This window comes from Buteo buteo, chromosome 19 (genome assembly GCF_964188355.1).
Source record: "Buteo buteo chromosome 19, bButBut1.hap1.1, whole genome shotgun sequence".
Classification (NCBI taxonomy): Eukaryota; Metazoa; Chordata; class Aves; order Accipitriformes; family Accipitridae; genus Buteo; species Buteo buteo.
The window spans coordinates 11,052,963-11,073,199 of record NC_134189.1 but is presented as its reverse complement, the minus strand read 5'-3'; the positions used below and the strand labels follow the sequence as shown (position 1 = coordinate 11,073,199).

General features: G+C 42.2%; 1 protein-coding gene across 5 annotated transcripts in view; it reads left to right on the top strand.

The window, feature by feature from the left end:
• The window catches only part of BICD1 (BICD cargo adaptor 1), a 182,017-nt gene that overhangs the window by 122,757 nt on the left and 39,023 nt on the right, over positions 1 to 20,237 (top strand). For all 5 annotated transcript variants that reach the window (XM_075050939.1, XM_075050940.1, XM_075050944.1 and 2 more), the window contains exons 3-5: positions 4,044 to 4,196; positions 7,748 to 8,185; positions 14,600 to 15,694. In XM_075050939.1, the coding sequence (XP_074907040.1) occupies positions 4,044 to 4,196; positions 7,748 to 8,185; positions 14,600 to 15,694 (1,686 nt within the window). The remainder of the gene's footprint in view (positions 1 to 4,043; positions 4,197 to 7,747; positions 8,186 to 14,599; positions 15,695 to 20,237) is intronic.

Sequence of the window (20,237 nt, the reverse complement as noted above, 5' to 3'; positions counted from 1 at the left end):
TATTGATAGGACATAAGTAGCTTCCTTGGGCAACACTGGGGATTGACATAAAAATGACCCCGAGGGAATCATATATTTTTTCACAGTTCCTTCTCATCGTTTTCAACATTAGACGTTTCCATTCTTTCATTTTAAAATAGCTTCTCACTTGCAATTATTTGATATTACACTGTGTATTACAATGTATCTACATACACAATTAGTACAACATGCTCTGTATGTAGCATATGGAATACAGCATTTTAAAAGTCTACACAGAATCAAAAATGAATAATATATTCATATATATTGCATTTAATTTTGTTAAGAAGTGCAAAAGTTTAGTATTTAATATTTACAGTCCACTGATGCTCAGAGACCTATAAGAATTGAAGTGATGGTTGTATTATACAGGTACGGTCCTTGCCGCTGTAAAACCTAGAGATGTCTTTCACTTTTCATATATGGCAAGTCTGAAAATATGTCTAAGTACTAGTGGATAGGTGACCTGAACAGACTTTATCTCAACTGAGCCTTCTGTTTTTCATTTCTCATCATCTGTTCCATTATGTGTAGGTTCATTAGACATGCTGTGTGACTGACGTCTTCCACAATTAGTGCTCACATATAATTAGATGCAATGCTGACAAGGACTCTGTTGTTTTCTATAGTTTCACAGAAAGGCCTTTTCCTTCTTCTTTGGCACCAATCCATTAAAACCGTTGCACCATGTTCAGCTGGTGACTGGGACTGAAAATAATTTACAGTCTTTAAAACATTGCTTGTGTATCATTAGCTCCACCTCTTGGATTAATTTTGTTTTTACAGATCCAGTAGTTAGTCCATAGGGGAATCCTCTCTGGAAATGTATGAAGTCCTGAGGCAGTGCCCTAGTAAAAGCATCTGGCTTTACTGCTCTATGCTGCAAGTTTCATGTTCAGTGCTTGATTACCAGTAAATTTTAATTACAAATTATTTTTACTAATAATTTGGGTTACGTTGTCCTCTAGTGGCTCATATAGATAACTGCCCTGCTGACAGACTCCTTTTGCCTTGTGTTTTAAGTCCTCTCATACTGTTTTCATACAAGTCCAAGTCACCTCGGAAGAGGAGTGATGCAATGGCCAAATTAAAAGTTTGCTTCTTACTGCCACTGTACCTGTACAGCAAGTTCTATCCTCTATAACTGCGTATTATCTGCTTAAGAAATAGGTATTTAAAATAGTTCAAAGAAACAATAGAGAGTTGCGAGAAGATACTATTTAATCAGAGCATTTGATGGAAACAAATATATCCTGCTTACTGACAGTAACAAAGAATAACCTCAGCATGAATTTTTTTAAATGGGTTAAAGATTAGTTCACTTCCACAAAAGACGTCAAGATCTCATACGAAGGAAAACAGAACAGCCCTCCAGCACATGCTGTGGCTACTCACTCATAAACCTCAATTAACGCCAGGCTTTTGCCTTGTAACGTGGCAGCATCCCCTTTTATAGGAAGCAGCGAAAGCACTAGAGTGCTTTGCAGCTGGATGTTTGCCAGCATCATGCAGATGTTTGTAAATAAGAGGAGGGATCTGGGAGCATGGAGAAGAATGCCAGGGTGCCTGCAGCGACAAAACGCACATATTGCGTCACTTTGAAAAGGTGATACCGTGTTGTCTAACATGCCGAGTTTGTTTTGCCCCCGTGGCAGGGCAGTAGGATTGCTTCCAGCGGAGTCCTGGGCCCTGGTCATGGGAAGCGCGGCGGGCAGCGCTGCCGCAGGGACGGCGGGTGGGATGCTCCGACTGGCGAGTCTTCCCTTTCCATACTGCTGCTTCCTTGACCAAATGCCATGAGTAATGAGGAGTAGAGGTTGCTCTGCAGAGAGAGTTTCTGTGTGTGTAAGAGGAGGAGGAGAAGTGCTATAAATGCTGCTGTTTATGCCTCTGAGATTACATGGGAGAAGGAGCAGTTACAAGTGGTAAAGAAATGTGGTTTTTGTCGTCTTAAAGAAATCGTGGTGCACTCCAGCAAGATGACAGCTCATGTTTTCTTTTGCTGTTTGCAATAATAGGAAAGACAAAGGAGTACTCTGACCTTACAGCGTTAATATGAGAGGCTTTTTCAAAGTAGTGTGCCTTGTACTCTTTCAGGGAAATAATATATCAGGATTCAGTAAAAATTCTTTGCTCAGGTCCTGCATCTCTGGCCACCTTCTTTCTTCCTCCCTTTCTGGAGAGGCCTTCCTTTCAACCAGCAGTGTGACTGTGTGCCGGTTGCTATTCATTCCCTGGCCTCATCGTCCTCCAAACACCGGGAGAGTTGCCGAGTAGCTTAATTATACTTGACACAGTGGACTTGTGCGTTTGGTGTTGTCCACGTCCTGCCTCAGACTCGCACGTATACCCACACCTAGCAAGTGTCAATAACCGCCACAACTGACAATGTGCTGACAGAAACAAAATGTATAAAGGCAGCCCTGAGGTATAAAATGCTTTCACCTCCGGAAATCATCTGCTGTGCCATTCTTACAGTTCACTCAGAAGTTTATTAGGCAATGATAGATGTAGGAATATTTGCAGAGTGTTACTTTTATCTAGTGCTCTGTGACTCTTCTGCCACTGGGGATCTTTTAAACCAAAGGCATGCCTTCAGTTAAAAAATCACATAGGGTCTTTATTTCTTCTTAATTAGCTGTCAGGAGGGGGAAGGTGATGGATTTTATTTTTCTTTCACAAAAAGCCTTCATTTTAAAAAGTGCTTCTGTAACTCTTACATCAACTTTTTTTTTTTATTTCATGTTTTGCAATGTTATTTTTCAGGGGTTTATAATTGTTTATTTTGCCTTAGGTGCTAAGCAAAGTTCTGTTTACCCTCAATTCAGAATATGGGGTTTTGTCCCTTATGTACCAAAGGGTGAGTTGTACAGACTGATCTATTTAAAGCTCCCCGACTACAATTTCTACTGTAATGATTTCTTAAACATTTGACTATTTGCAGGTAGCTGTCAGTGGCTGCCCTCCCTCCACACTGGATTCTTTTACAGAAACCCATTACTGCTCCCCAGGTGTGCCCTTTCTGACACCCCAGCAGCGAGGGGGCTCTGCCCCATCATTAAAGTCACAGTAGTGCTTCCCTCCACCAGCTGGTGCGGCGATGCTCGGGTTCCTCCTGCACGCAAGGAGAAGATGTGACTGATTATGCCTTTTCCTATTAATCATGAAAATGTAGGCTTCTCTTCAAAGTAGAGGGGGAGGTTGCTCCTACTGACTGTGTCGGTCACTGTTCTCTCCTAGCTGTGTGTTAACTCCATCTTCCCGTAGTGCATTTTACATCGGGGTTATGTCAGCAGAGTCTTTCCAGACTAACCTGACCCTTGATGTCAAACTCAGTCAGAGCTGGAATCTGATGGAAGCAATTTTTCGTGAAACTGATCCCTCATGGCCTCTCTCATAAGCTGTCTGGGAACCGTATATGCTAATGGGAAAATAAAAGGGGTGACCTTGTGTGTTCTCAGACTTGCCGGGTGTAATCCTGCTCAGCACAGCAATGCATTTGGCAGGTTTTTGATGAGCACTTTAGAGCCGCCGGCCCGGCGGGTCCCCCTGCCTACCTGTGTGCCTCTCTAATGCCTGCGGATACGAACGTGTGAGTGCACCTTGCTCAGTAACAGATGTCTTTCCAGAACAGATGCCATTACTCATTGCTTTTCTGTATGGATGTAGAAAGCATCCTTCAGTGGAAAACAGGTGATAATTTTATTTAAATCCAACTGTTATCATAGGGCAATAAAACTAATGAGATGATAAAGCCTTGCCAGGTTTTCCGTTTCAATAAGCATCTAATCTTGAAACTGTTTTAATCAAGCTTCCTTATCAGATGTTGTCATTTGTGCACTGCCAGCACACACCTGAAATTACGGCTTGGCATCAGATTAAAAGGTGATGCTGTTTTGATTTGCACTGTTAAATGATTTCTATTTGAGGATTAATTTTTTGTTCGGCCTTTTCTAAAGGCAGTGTTCATCATTATAGTGACCGTGTATGAATGGTAACATACTTGCATTTTCTCTCATCAGAATAACGAAATGGTGGAACTACAGAGGATACGAATGAAAGACGAAATTCGAGAGTACAAGTTTCGAGAGGCGAGACTGCTACAGGACTACACCGAGCTTGAAGAAGAAAACATCACTTTACAGAAACTGGTGTCCACACTGAAACAGAATCAAGTAAGCATCGAAAGATTCAAGGCACTATGCTGAAAAATGAAACCATTTATCTCCAATTTCCATAATGTGATCCTGCAGACCACTTTGATAGGAGTTTCTTTGTATGTCTTTTTCAGTTGGGTTTTTGCTAAACGCTTATTCTGAAACAGTGTTATTGGCCATTTTTGATGCATGGGGAGGCCCTTACCTCAGTTTTAGGAAAATCCTGGTGGAGTATTTCATTGCAGAACTTTGTAATAGCAGAGGAATTATGAAAATAGATAGAACTGCATTTTTTGCTTCCTGCTTTTCCTCTCCTCCCTCCCTGCACATTGAACTCAATGCCCCACAGCAGAGTTCAGCCCTCTGTTTTCTCTCGGTTGGTTTCCTGCATGTCCTTTCCTCTTCTGAAGTGGATAAAAGGGGAAATAATCTTCTCCTCATTCTCTTTTTTTTTCCTGCTCTTTGGGTTTTCCTGTACCAGTGTTGCTCTCTTCTCAGCCATGCTAACCTGCAAGTTTAGCAGGCTTCAAAAGTAGGTGAAGGGATGTCATATGTTCCTGGTTTGTCTGTTGTGTTCTCCCTATTGCAGCAATTTGCAGCTGATGACAAACCAGCACGCTGTAATTGTCACTGCAGTGCTGAATGCTCCCCGAGGAACCAGCATAAACAACAGCCTATTGCATCCAGATGCGAGCAGTCGTGGGGTCTGTTCCCCCCCCTTACAAAAGCACAGCTTCCTTTGCTGCGGGAGATATATACTGCTGAGGAAGCAATCAAGAGCACAGTTGCCCTTTAAATTGAACAAGAGAGATTTGTCCTCATGTCAGAAGAGTTAACTTGCCGTGATCAGTATTTAAGTATCCGGGTTGGACGATGTAAAGCTTTCTGGCTTTTAGACACTGTCCAGACCAGCGTAAGGTCGCGCTCCAGGACGCCGTTTCCGTAACTGCTAGCAGATGGTGATGGCACTGTGTTGCAGCCCCTGGTTTACATCCCAACCTACTGCCTGCTTCAGTTGGGGCTTTTATTAAATAGCCAAGACTTGTCACAGTTTCTAATGGCAGCCTGGTAACAAAGCTGCCTTATTCCTGCAGGAGTATGCAGTACTATTTCAGCTATCTTTTACTGCTCTTTTACTGCTCTAGCACAAATGCAATTGAAACATTTAAAACAAAGGAGCTGTGCTGCAGGGAATATGCAGATAGTAGAAATGAGTACATAGTTTCCTTATTTATGAAGATACCTAGACTTTCACATTCCTGAAACTGAATTTATAGCAGATCATCCTTGTGTCGGAGTTATTTACCAAGGCAGCAAATTATCCCTTCGAGGCACAGATTTTTTCCTCCCCAACCTCATAGGAGGCATTTTCACACTATCAGGAAATTAAAGACCCCTTTATGGACTGTCCTAGTTTCCCCCAGAAGAAAATATGTTTGCAAGTGTTTATATTTGTCATAATATTTCATTCTTAATGAAACCAAATGCCAGCAGTCTGTGGAGAGAAAAAGCATTGCCACATTTTGAATGGCTTTAAAAATGAGACATTTTGCATCACATATCCATGCACTTGTGATTCCTACAATAACTTTGATCTACAAGGTAAAATTTCAAGAGCATTTTATACTTTAATACTTTAATTTACAAACCCATATGTTACAAGTCTTAGTGCTAAACTGTCATTATCTGGGTTGGGGGTTTTTTTGTAGCTTTTGTAAGCAAGAATCTATGAGGTGGTTACCATATAGATAATGTAGACCTTTGGTTTTCATATGGATTTAAAATTGAAGAAGGGTTGTTTTTTTCTTTTTGTGTCCTTAAGTTATAAACCTAGCTACTTGATTGGATTTCATAATTTTTCAGATGGACCTGTCCCTCCAGCCAGAAAAGAGATCAAGTTCCTAAATGTAGATTTGAAAATATAATGGATTTTCCTTTTCTGTTTAAAAATCCCAGTATGACTTTGGAACTTTCTTTGTTTGATATGTTTCCATTTTCTGGGTTTGAAGATTAGTGCTTCAGTTTTTAAGTTTGCCTTTCCAAATGTTTATGAATACAAGACTTCTGACAGGTTGATAAATATTCTACTCCAGTAGGAATGGTGGATGTTTCTATTTTCACCAGAACCTTGTTACATTTTGTTTAAGTATCTGTATATGTCAAATAAAAAAGTATTCTAGACAGTGCTTTAAAACTGCAGATAGTAATGTATTTGAGTTATAAAAGCCTCAACTGTAAAAAGTTTTTTTTATGGATGCATGAAAATTCAGTATTTCTTTTTCACTTTCACCAAGCTATTAAATTATTTCACCTGATACGGGGATTTTTTTTGCATTTAGAAATGAAAAGGTAGATGATTAACATGATTAAAATTAAAAAAATCAAAGCGTGACCGTTTTACCAGTAGAGTTCATCAAGCATGGACATGGATCTTTACAAAGCTCTTCCTTTTCATTGCTGTGGGATTTTCTAACAGTGAAAAGGAAGATGAGGAGGTCCAGCAAGGGAAGGCATTCTGCAGTGGGGATCTGCTGCACCGTCTAGATATAGCCCAGCAACTGGTTTTGAGCTAGATTGGGTTTTCCTAGGCTTTCCTTCTTGTTAGGGGCAATAGGGAGGACTGCATAAAGGCAGTGGGAGCTTCCTTTAAGGAAGAGAGAAGCAGCTGTCGTTTTCCTCAGCCCACAATGCCTATAAATACTTCGATAAAATACTGCACCTTGGTGTAGGGCGGGAAGCCTGCCCTCTGAGAAGAAGGACCAGCAAGTCCCTCCAAGCCTGGCAAGGCTGCACTAGGTCACTGGGACACACTTCAGACAGCGCTGTCGGAGCAACAGGTTGCCGAGTGCTCCGGAATGGCATCTCTACATGCAGTTCTGGACCGCGTGGCTGAATGAGCTGGTTACTATGTTCTTCTGGTAGTTTAAAAATCTCTAACAATTTGGGGCTTCTTAGAGTTTAAACTGATTGTATGAATAGTTTACTGTTTGATTTTTAAAATTAAATGCTTCTTGAATAATGGAGAGTCTTGTTTGACACAGAGAAGAGAGTTGAAGCTCTTCTACCATCCATATTTTTGAAAACTACTAAGACACCAAGATACTTGAGAGTGTCTATGCCCGAGTGACTTTACATCTGGTAAGAATTTAGATATGAAGTCATCTTCAGAACACTTGCAGTTAATAAATCGGACTATATTAACCTGAGATCTATACATACCATGATATACCAACATTGCTTATGGTAATTCATAACAAATCTATGGTTACAAGGACATCTGCTACTAAACAGCTTTCTTTCCGTGAAATACGTTATTTATCCTCATAAGCTACTCAGAAAAAGGTGTTACTTTTCTTGATTCTCACATGCTGAAAAGGTGAGCAGTGGAGTATTTAACAGAGCGAGCTCCACTTGCATTTTCTGTGCAGCCAGTTCTCTGCAGCCACAGGCAATGTCTGGTATTTCAAACTATAGTTTCTGTAACACCTATTTCAATAGGGCTGATAAATGGCAGGTTTTCATGACTCAAGTTTTAGTATTATGAATGTTCTCTGTCTTGTCTAATTCAGGTTGAATATGAAGGCTTAAAGCATGAGATTAAACGATTTGAGGAGGAGACAGTGTTGCTTAATAGTCAGCTAGAAGATGCCATCCGGCTGAAGGAGATTGCTGAGCATCAGCTGGAGGAAGCCCTGGAAACTTTAAAAAATGAAAGGGAGCAAAAGAACAATCTGAGGAAGGAACTCTCCCAGTATATCAACCTCAATGATAGTATGTATAATAACCATATTAATATATCAGTAGATGGATTGAAGTTTGCAGAGGACGGGGGCGAGCCCAACAATGATGACAAAATGAATGGACATATCCACGGGCCTCTTGTGAAACTCAACGGTGACTACCGAACTCCCACGGGTAGGAAAGGAGAATCTCTGCACCCTGTCTCTGACCTCTTCAGTGAGCTCAACATATCGGAAATACAGAAACTGAAGCAGCAACTCATGCAGGTAAGAGCTTAATTTAATGTTCTGAAGTGTTTAGACACACATCCTATGGACCCTAGTGGCAGCTTTTGCAATGATTTTCCCTAGTAAAATTCTTGACCACCTATGTTCTGTGCTCAGGCTTCTGCTTTGGTGTTTCTTCATATCCAGGCTTTGCTAGAAATATCCCTAGCAAACAGAGTATCTGTCTGCAAAAAGTCAGTGTGATCTGAGCAGATGTTTAGTGAAGAGGAGAAAGGGACCTACTTGCTGTGGTTGCAGATGGTTAGATTCTTTTTTTCCTGCTTTGATAATGGGAAATGTCCCTGAAATTGCAAGTGGAATAAAGTACTCTTCAATATGACCAAAGCTATCTGCAAAAAACCCCACTAAAATACAGACAGACTTGATGATGCTCCCTTGCAAGTCAGAGGGAGGTTTTGCCATTAAATTCAGTTTGAACGAGATTTGGCATACCATCAAGAGAGAACAAAAGGAGAGGAGCACTCCTCTTCGTAACCGTGCACTCGAAGAGCATGTGGTGTGCGAGATGTCACAGAGTGCCCTTGTCCACGCTGGCAGTCCCGGCGGATGCGCAGGCTGCAGGGGGTGCCCTGGGGACCGTACAGCGAGCGTTTGTTCTCTAGTCATCCAAGCCCAGCCCAGGCATAACCAGAATAGGAGCCTGGGATGCAAGCCAGGTAAAAACTCAAGCTGCCAGCCCTGATGCTGACATCGTCTTAGAAGGGGTACAGTGCCACACAGAAGGGTCCTGCTGCCCAGGCTGTTGAGCATCTTCTCTGCTGCAAGAGCTTGAAAGGTTTTGGCACCATCAAGGAAACATTCAGTGTTTTCTAGCTGCAGGCTTCCAAAAAGTGCCTCTTCCAAAGAGAGGAAATGTAAATCCTTTACTGCTTAAAATGTAAAAGGCGATATGGAAGTAAAGTAGAGCAAACCCAATTTTCAGTGCTTGCTAGAGAACAATAAATCCCTATGTGGTCTATCCTATATTTGTTGAAGAGTTAATTGTTTTATTTACTTCATTGCCAAACTCACCGTGGGAAGTTTTGATCTGAGCTCTGATGCGGCAAACACTGATGACATGTAGTGCTTTACACAAATAACTTTGATGCAAGACATACATAATTTAAGTGAGAAAGCTAAAATTCAGAATTTATTTATGTGAAAAATTCTGTCAAACTTTTCCAGTATTAAAATGTAAATAGTGTGTGTATTTTGTGTATATGTGCATATATAAAAACACACGTGTATGTATGTATACATTTGTGGATATACTATATGCACATATATATTATATGCAACTTTTTATTTCATTCAGAAATACAATGGTAAAATTAAAAAAACCCATGTTCAGAAGAAATGCTTTGAAATGTTCACGTTTTAAAATCCAGCGTAAGCATTTTCAACCATAATTTACAGTGAAGTGTATGCGATATAAATTTGAGTGAAAGCTGCTTGGAAATGAAAAAATAAGTTTGGGGTATGTTTTGTCTTGATTTTATTAAATTAAATGTTGACCTTGATGAATTGGCAAACTTCTACTTCAAAGATGCTGCAACTGTATTTGTCACCTCTGACTTAAAAACTTATTTATTTTACACCTCTTAAACAAAGAGGCAGCCTTCTGACAGTCACTAACTACAAACTTAGGACCCTAGAAAATAAACATAACTATTTTTTCGGTTACAACATTTTTCGATGCTGGGCCCCAGCACCCTCACACCAGTACTCGCCACCATTGCTTGGTATTCTAATCTTGTTAAAAGGTTTGCAGTTTAAAAAGAAAGACTAGATCTAGGTGGAAACCTGATTTCTTTAGATACTGAAAAGGGTTACTGCAAAATGCTGATGTGTACTCTTTATAAAAGTAATCATCTTCTCTGCTGAGTTGCATCAGGTCACCTTGGGTCACACAAATTAAATGTGAAAAATTCCTCCAAAAATTTTCCTCATAGTAGATGGGAGATTTAATCGGGTTCAAGCTGACAAAAGGTAATTCTTCAGCAAAACTGGATTTTTTTTTTCCTCTACAATGTCTTTGCCACATGGTGTTCATTCAGCCATATCTCAATATTTGGTATGTGTTCCTCTTGTTTTCTCTGAAGAGGCTGTACTATGACAGAGTTGCTGAAGGAACTGACCTTCTCTTGGGAACTATTTTTATGTCTATAGGACAGCAGGCTCCTTTTTTGAGAGAAGCAAACTTCAGATTTGCCATTTTGTATGTGTGTGGCAAATTTTTTCACTGCTCAGTCACAAAAAGAAGCCTTCACGAAAACAGTTAGTATAACAGATATAATTCCTTCTGCAGCTTTAGAGTGCTGCTGCTCCATGATCTGTGCTGGTCCCTAGGAGAGATTTAATTGTAACTGTTCCCTTTCCATCTTTTCAATCCACTAGGTAAGAAATGTCTTGCTGAAAATTCTCATATTCCGAGATTTTCTTGGAAAAGCTCAAGGCTTTCTGCTCTTCCTTCATGTTTGTTTTCCAGTGGAAACAATTCTCTATCTCATCTTTAAAGTGTAGGACTCCTCTCTTCCTTCCATGGTGATGCTTTCCTTATTCCTGAGGCCAACGTCATATTTGGAAAACTCAGATTAAGTTCTCTTAAAAAAAGAAGAAAAAAATAAATCATGCAGCCCAGTTTCTGACACTCTTCCCCAGCTGCCTGGTATTCTGACAAATATGATACAGCTGAGATTCAGGGTTCTTGAGCTGAATTTTCCTGTTATTTTGTTCCAGTCTCCACTAGGAACTGTTCACTGACATTCTGATGTTAATTAAAAAAATAAAAGTGGGGGGGGAATAAATAGTAGTGGTAAAATTGGCTTCCGCAATTGCAAATATAGATCGCATTGGGAAGGAAATCTCCTCAAACTGAAGTCTTTGAAGGGAAGGTTGCATTGCAAATAGGTACAGCTACTTGTGAATTGCTTTTGTTTTAAGATGATAAAGATCCTTACTGCAGCTACTAATTTCAATGTCAAAAAAACCCCCACCAACTGGACTGAAAAATAACTGCAATTCCCCAAAGTTTGCTGTGGGTGGAAATAAGGGTATAGTGTTGTCTAGAACAAGAAATATAATTATCATACTTGGAAACAGCAGAGTCATTAATATGCAAAAAGTGTGCTCAGGGCTGAGTTGGAGCTTTGGGGTTTTTTTTCCGTTGGAAGTAGGAGCATGTATTTATAACTTTAAACAGAAGCGGATTAGCTTAATCCATAATTACTGGACCAGAATGAGTAAAATTTAGTAGATCTACGTATTTAATTTTACCTACTGTCCAAGTTGGTATAGGGGTTTTAAAAGTTGCATATTTTCTCTGGAAAGAATCCTTTCTATTTGTAAGAAGTATTTGTTTCCAGGACCCATTTATGTTCAGCAGAGAAATGATCATAAAGATCCCTATTAACTCTGTTATAGTTTTCCTTCACGATAGAATATGATGGCTGAGATCAGTAATCTGGCAGGATCAATTCTGTCTGATTAATGTAAGCAGACACTGAAACACTGTGCTGCTTTAACACCGAGTTGTTTTCTCAAAGGAAAGGCTCTCTGGCTGGTAAGCCCTGTATTTATTTTTACACTAGTGCAATCTACAGTTAATTGCCTACTTTGGTGTGAACATACCCACAGTGGAGCCATACACCTCAAAAAGCCAACTGCCTTTGATGTGTAATGTATGGATCTTTATTATCCATATGACTTCTCACCATAAGGTGAGGTGATCCTTTAAGTTAACCAAAACTCAGATTTTTCATGCAAATGTGTAGCTCACCTTATCAGTCTGAAGGAATAAATACCTTTATAATCTGATGAGGGTAATGTAATTAACACCTAAGCCTGCTATACCAGGTGGTAACAACTAGACTTCAGCTGAAAGTTTCTGGGGAAAGCAGACCTGGGGCACACTGCTTGATGGAAAAAAACCAGAAGAAATGAGTGAAGAGGCTTCTGCTGGGTTGATCTCTGAGGCTTCCCAGGACAGGTCTGACCGAGAGGTGTGTGGAAAGCGGTCACCTCTTAAGAAGATCCCCTTGGCAAAGGGGAAGGTTGCCCTGTTTTGGATTTTCTCAAGAAGGGTGGTTTCTCAACTAGAGCACAGGGGATGAGCAGTAAGGGCGATGGCCAGCAGACTGAGGCAGCAACAGGGGAACAATGTCAAGTGGAGAAAGGCACCAATATACTCATGATACTCGTCTGTCCTCTTCTGCCCAGACTACGTAGTGCCTAAAATGGAGCTATATGTAAGGAGACAGACTCTTCCTGGATCATAAAATAATGATGATGTTTGGCCCTGTTTTTTAATTCTTAAGCTGTCAGTCACCTGTACACAAGAAAACTAGGCTGATTTTTTTTTAGATGTTTTTAACATGGCGTCTATTTTTACAGTTTTTGCCTGCAGTTGATTGCAGGTTCTAACAGAGGCCGTGTTTTGAAAGCCTGTCAGTAAAACCAGGGGATTATCTCATGCTTTAGTGCCTTACTACTTCTGAGCAGCAGCCACTGCTCAAAAGCCTCGTTATGAGAAAATAGGAGTCTGAAGCACTGCTTGGAACATTTTGTGGGATGGCATTAATACCCTCTAGGTCTCTAAAAGGCTTTTCTTTTCCTTCAGTAAGATTTGTGGTGGCTGCTCTGACTCTCTTCCAAATACTACCTGGGGGAATACTGTTAGGGAAGGAAAGGTTTTTTTAAAGGGTTTTTCACAACTGACAGCTTTGAATTCTCAAATTAGTAATTCAGCCACTCGTAAAGGGAACGTGGAGCATGCCATTTTCACTGCATGTGTAAACATGGGGCTGAGGTACTGAAACCATGGGAGAGAAAGAGCAGTAAAGCTGATAGGCTCAGGGTCCTATTGCAACAGCCATGAAAGCAAGAAGGATCCCATCTCCCTGTGCCTTCCTCCGCTTCCCGATTGACAACTCAGAACAGGACAAAGGCACAGAAAAAAAGTTGAGGCGTTACCCTTCAAACTTGAAATAGGAGTCTTTCGGAGGTGTTAGCATGAGTAGCAAATACCTGAGCACATCCAACTCTGTCTTGTTCACTTGCTTTAAGATGCTGTGCGTTAAAACTTCTGGTGGAGTATCTGTATTACGTTCCCACACAGTGGGTTATTTAATCTAATCTGTGGAAATGTACACGGACATTTGTTTACTGTATTTGCATTCTGTAATCAAGCCTTAATGAAGTTTGTAACAGTCCAAAGATATAAATAAATATTGTGAAGGATTAATAGAGCTATTCATGGGAAATGTAAATTCAAACTCCATTGAGAAATATATATGTACCAGTGGAATAGCTTATATTTGACAGTGATGCAGTTCATATATTCAGGGAATGTATGTCGTAATAAATCCCATATCATCACTCTAGCTGACTAGGCACTTAGTGCTTGGGCACTAAGTAATTCTTCAGTGGGCAACATGTACAACCATGACCTAGAGATGTTGCAAACTTTAACAGAGGCAGGGACTTCGTAACCCTCTGAGAGTTTGTTGTGGTTTAAACCCAGCTGGCAACAAAGCACCACCTAACCTCCTCTTCCCTGGTGGAATGGGGAGGAGAAAATATAAAGAAACACTCGTGGGTCAAGACAAGGACAGGGAGGGATCACTCACCACGTATGGTCATGGGGGAAAACCAGATTCAACTTGGGGAAAAAACAAAATCAATTTGTTACCAATCAAATCAAAACAGGATAATGAGAAGTAAAACCAAATCTTAAGAACACCTTCCCCCCACCCCTCTACTCCCGATTTTCCCTACCTCCCCCCCAGCGGTGAAGGGGACGGGGAATGGGGGTTGGGGTCAGTTCATCACACGTTGTCTCTGCTGCTCCTTCCTCCCCAGGGGGAGGAGGACTCCTCACTTGTCCTCTGCTCCACCGTGGGCTCCCCCCTGGGCTGCAGGTGGGCATCTGCTGCCCCGCTCCCCTCCGTGGGCTGGGGGGGACATCCCCTCCTCTGGCACCTCCTCCCCCTCCTTCTTCACTGACCTCGGTATCTGCGCAGGGGTTCCTCTCCCATCCCACTCCCCTCTCCGCTGCAGGTTCCCCCTCTGAACTCCGCTCTCCCAGAGGCGCGACCGCCATCGCTGATGGGCTCGGCCTGGGCCAGCGGCGGGTCCGGCTCGGAGCCGGGGAAGCTTTCAGCAGCTTCTGACAGGAGACACCCCCGCGGCCCCTCCCCTGCTACCAAAACACCGCCACACAAACCCAATTCAGAGTTACACACGTCTCTCTCTGACTTAATTTTATGGTTTAGATGTATATGGCTAGAATCTATTGGAAGCCCTCGAGCTGTGTACGCAGAGTGGGGGAGTGGAAGAGATGAACGTGATTGCAGAATTCTGCGTTCATCACGGGTAGGACGGGATCCTGGGTTTCTTACTTTGGCTCTGTTGCAGGTGGAGAGAGAGAAGGCCATTCTCCTGGCCAACCTGCAGGAGTCCCAGACGCAGCTGGAGCACACCAAGGGAGCCCTGACCGAGCAGCACGAGCGAGTCCACAGGCTCACCGAGCACGTCAACGCCATGAGGGGGCTGCAGAGCAACAAGGAGCTGAAAGCTGAGCTTGACTGTGAGAAGGGCCGAGAGCCCGGCGAGGAAGCACACGACTATGAAGTAGACATCAATGGCTTGGAGATCCTAGAATGTAAATACAAAGTAGCTGTTACTGAGGTGATAGACCTTAAAGCAGAAATCAAAGCCTTAAAGGAGAAATATAATAAGTATGTAGAAAACTACACTGAAGAGAAGGCCAAGTATGAGAGCAGAATCCAGACGTACGACGAGCAGGTGACGACCCTCGAGAAGTCAACCAAGGAAAGCCAGGAAAAAATGGTCCACATGGAAAAGGAGTTACAAAGGATGACAAGCATAGCAAATGAAAACCATAATACCCTCAACACCGCCCAGGACGAGCTGGTGACCTTTAGTGAGGAGCTGGCTCAGCTCTACCATCACGTCTGCCTGTGCAACAACGAGACACCGAACAGGGTCATGTTGGACTATTACAGGCAAAGCAGAGTGACCCGCAGCGGGAGCCTGAAAGGACCCGACGACCCTCGAGGCCTCCTTTCCCCGCGGCTCGCCAGGAGGGGGGTGGCATCGCCCGTAGAAGCCCGGACCCCGACCGAGCAGGTGACAAAAGAGGCCACGGAGCCCGGCAAGGAACAGAGCCCGACGAAAACACCTACCATTTCTCCTGTCATCACAGCTCCTCCTTCCTCCCCCGTCTCCGATACCAGTGACATCCGCAAAGAGCCGATGAACATCTACAACCTCAATGCTATAATAAGGGACCAAATCAAGCACTTGCAGAAGGCTGTCGATCGGTCGCTGCAGCTGTCGCGCCAGCGCGCCGCAGCTCGGGAGCTAGCGCCCATGATCGATAAAGACAAGGAGGCCTTAATGGAAGAGATACTGAAACTGAAATCACTCCTGAGTACGAAGCGGGAGCAGATAGCAACCCTGAGAGCAGTGCTGAAAGCCAACAAGCAGGTAAGATGCTAATAAAGTAGTCAGTCGGGAAGGTCTGTTATTTATACAGGTCACTTACAAGCTTTCCCAGGAGTATTTCAGGGGAGAGATTTTACTCACAGGTTGTTTAGCCTCTCACTCAATCACGGTGAGGGCAGACCTTTCCTCCCTCCCTCCCCACCTCCTCTTCAAGCTCTTCAGCTCTGCTTTTCTCAGCACCCACCATTCACCGGGGACACGGGCAGAAGAGCCTTTCCTGTGGGGCGAGAGAAAAGCAGAGGGGCAGGGTGGGAGCAGCTACTACACAGCCTGACACACGGGCACGTTGCTAGCATTATCGCAAAATGGTAAGATTGCCGACATCGGAAAACAAAATGGAGTGTGCACTGAGAGGCTCTTGGGGATGTGCTGACCCCTCGCCAGGGCAGGTACTGCTGGAGCGGTGGGGAGGGCAAGTATAGGGCAAGTGCCGGTGGCCCGGCTGGTGGGATGTAGCGGAGCGGGTGGTACAAACAACCCATCGTGTTCTTCTTGGCTCTTGGTAATGCTCCACGGGCTGCAAAACTTGAATGCCCCCCAGCAGATCGAAGGGGATTAAAAATCAATGCCACAAAAGCACGCCTCAGGCAGAGAATGACAGGTGTAAGAGTGTGACCAGTGGCTTTGGACCATACAGAAGCTGGGCATTTCTTTGATAGGACAGCAGGTGAAACGCTGAGTTGTTTTCATTGCAGGTGGTTGGAATTTTTTTAAATGATTTTTCTTTTTAGTCAGAAATAATTTCTCCTGCTGTTGTCACATTTTTTTTATCCTTTCAGAAATAAAATCAGGGTTTTCCTTTTTCTTTGTTTAAGAAAAAGGACAACATCACTACATGATAAAGGTGACTGAAACAGTAACTGCAATTTTTTCCTTTGAGAAGGATTCGTTATAAAGTTATATTTTAAGATAATAAAAAATTTCAAATTATTATTTTGAAAATTTTCACAGCTTAAAAAAATCATCAAACCACTTTATTTTTGATGTTTCAGCAATGTAAATAAGCTGAGAATTATTGCATTTTATATCAAACGCCCAAAGCAGACCATGTAATGGTCTGTTTTTCAAGACTCCTGTCAATTTTTTTGCACAGTATATTCTCCCAAGCCCTTTGTATCCATTAGATTCCAGGTCTGCAAACATTTAAAAAAGTTAAATTTAAGCATGCAAATAGTTTTATTTTCTTTGGTGCATCTCCTTATGCCCAGAATTAAATCGGAATGCAAGAGGCTGCATTGGCAGTCATCATTCCAGATTGCCCGGGACTTTTCTCATCTAAAACCAGTGCAGTGCTCACTACATGGGGGCATGAATCCTGGTTAACAGCTTGGGATACTATTAACTGATGACAGTGATGGGATTTCAGTGTTAAAATTCCCAATTGTCAAGCAGTCTGAAGTTACAGTTTCAAGTTTAATTGATTGTTGGATCTGTAACTGCATGTCTAGAGTACTGGGGATTTTTAAATTGCAGCAATATTTCAATATACATTGAGTCTTTTATAGCATTTCCCCTCTCCAATACAGCACATGTTAAATATTAATTCAAGTAATTAAATACCATCTCTAGCTAAGCGATAATAGCTCTGAGCAATTATATGTGGATTTTCCATGTAATTATAATGTAATTAAGATGTAATTGAGGTATATGGGTTTAGATTCCAAATTAAAGATTTTTTCCATTAGCATAGAGCTATCATTTATGTTTTGATACTACCAGAGAATCTAGCTCTATCTTGCTCTTTTATTGCTGTCAGAAATAAAGCATCATCCTAAAGCAGGCTCACTGAAATGGGAAAGACAGATTGCTGAGTAAGGAGGTGCTATTAACTAAACTTTTATTTATCGGATAGCAGCATAGATATTGGTAACTGTACAACTGGGTATAGAATCTTGCAATACAGTTAATACAAACCAAGTATCAACATCCTCAAACTTTCAAGTTAAAAGACATACTAATATAAAAGGGAAGGAGAAATTTAAAGTTATAGAAGGAGGGGGTGAGTTTTGTTATGTGCTAGCAGTACTGTCAGCCTCAAGTGATGGGTGGATCCCAGGACCCAAAGCACATCTCATGTTCAAAAAACAGGTGTCAAGCTTCATCCCCTTGAGTTCTTCCCCTCCCAAATAACACGTTTTTAAGCAGCAATAAGCTGGGGATATTTTTCCCTTGTGGGTTTGAGTTTAGACGAGCCTACAGAGGACATCTGGTTCAGTTTTTCACATTTGCTCCAGAACCACAAGAGCTAGAATTTTGATTTCTTTAAAACCCTTCCTTGATCCCTAATGGAGCTGGCATTAATACGAAACTAGGTCTTTTCCTGCAGCTGGATGCCCTGGCCTGTCCCCAGCCCCCAGAGGGGCCACATCCCACCTCGCCGTGCTTTGTAGCAATACTACTACAACACACCTGTATTTGTTAGCACTCCAGAGACACTTTAGGTGAAGCTTTTTCGGTTGGAGTAATATGGGAAATCAAGATGAGCGCAACAAGATGCCCTGTAAAAAGGGCAAGACGTGCCCTTCCTGGGGCAGCTCGCCGTCCAGAGCCGGGGGGGGGAAGAGCAGTAGCGGACCCCGGGTCTGGATTTCGGGCTGTGTTTCGGTGGTGAAGTCACACCCTTAACCAGGGAAGCACGGCTGCTATCTAGTGACCACCAGAAGTATTGCAACATCAGGTTAAAACGAGAATTGTGCCGTTTTCCTGGCAATGCAACTGGATCGCCCTGCACCGACATCCTCTGGTGTCCAGGTACCCGGGGGCAAATGGCTTATTGGAAGAGAAAAAGAGCAAATGGAGCTTCTGCTTCCAGACTTGAATTGTGTTCGCTTTTCTTCACAGTGACTCACCCGACTGCAGGACAGCCCTGAAGGAATCTCTGCCTCCTTCTTTGCCTGGCACTCCAGCAGTGCAGATGCACCTTTTAAATCTCTAACAGCATACAATAAATTTCTGTTTGAACTGGACAAGCTGTTGCCTAGTTTAAAGCATTTGGCAATACGTGATGATATTTCTTTTTATTCTAGCTGTATTTTCTTTAGTAATATTTTTAAATAAGCATTTTGCCGTTAGGCTGAGCTGCAAATAGACTACATAAAACTCTATAACACAAAAAAGAGAGCAAGATTTGCTCTAAGAAATTGCAAACCTAAGCCTAGGAAAATGAATTATTAAATCAATTGCTCAAGATAGCAAGGCACATATATCTTCCTAGCTTGCTTGCTTACCTTGCCTTGATTTACGTGTCCATTTGTTTGTAGCCATAATTACTGTGTCAGCACCAGTTTTGTGGAGCAAACCCAAGTAACATTAGCATTAACAAGTAACATAAATTGTAAAGTAATATCAAATTAATGATATGATAACTTTTAGGACCAGTTCAATAATGGTTTGGATTTTGATTTCTAATAACATTCAGGAAGCAAAGCTGCCTATGAGGGGAATTTAATATCCTGAACTTCTGACTGAAAAATGATCAGTTGTTCTCGTAGGTAAATAGTTTGATGGGAAGGAGTTGAGTCAGCAAGACCTTTCCATCTGTATTGGCAGTAACTATGGTGTCTCCAGCTCCCATAACTGAGATACCCATAAAAGTCCTTCACAAAAAATAACTTGATGATAACCTCAGACATACAGTACCTTATCTATAAACAAATGCCTTATATAGACAGAATACAGTAGAATTTCCACTGGGGAAAGTGAGACTGCATGGAAAGATCCAGTACCACATATGATTTCTGCACTAAACTAACAGGCTACTGTTCTGCTTTCCTGTGTGAAAAAATAAAGTACTTACCACTGTAGGACTTAATATTCTTTCAGCAACAATTTTTGTACTTGGTTTACTTCTCACACTGCTAATGTAAAGTAAATGGGATATGAAGTTTTCTTAGAATGTGAATATGTAGAGAAAATGATGTTTGTTCACAGATTTCAGGATTAAGGTGGCAACCTTTAGGCAGCTGGATTTGGGCAAACATCTCTTTGGTAAGGATAAGGAGGGGTATGAAAAGGATGTTAGTTCTGGCAGTCCCTGGGGTCCTGGGGCTCGGATATGTGCCCACCTCAGCCTGTGTGGCTCCGTGGCTGGGTTTTGGGGATGAGGGGTGTGAGCTCTGCATGCCCCAGCTCTCTCTTCCCGGATAGTGTTTCACACTCTGCAGAAGTCCAGGTGTTGGAGCTCTCTGCTCCCTCCCCACCTTGCTGTCAGCTCCAGGTAATGTCCTCTGCACAGCAAATGCTAAGTGGTCTGTTAGTAATTAGTCTCCAGGTGGCTCACTGAGGGGCTGGGTAGTGTGTTCACCCAGTTCCTCTGCATGACTCGTCCCGCCAGGACTGTCATTAGCCCCTCTCCTGGCTTACTGCATTATTTACTTCACTGAAGAGTAGTCACGTATTTTTCTGCATTTTCATCTTTTTTTTGTGCTCTCCATTTCCATGTGTGTTGCTCAGATGTTGCACTTTTATGTGGAGCAAAGGTTCTCTGATACATTTTTGTAGTTAACTACAGCTTAAAACTAAATGC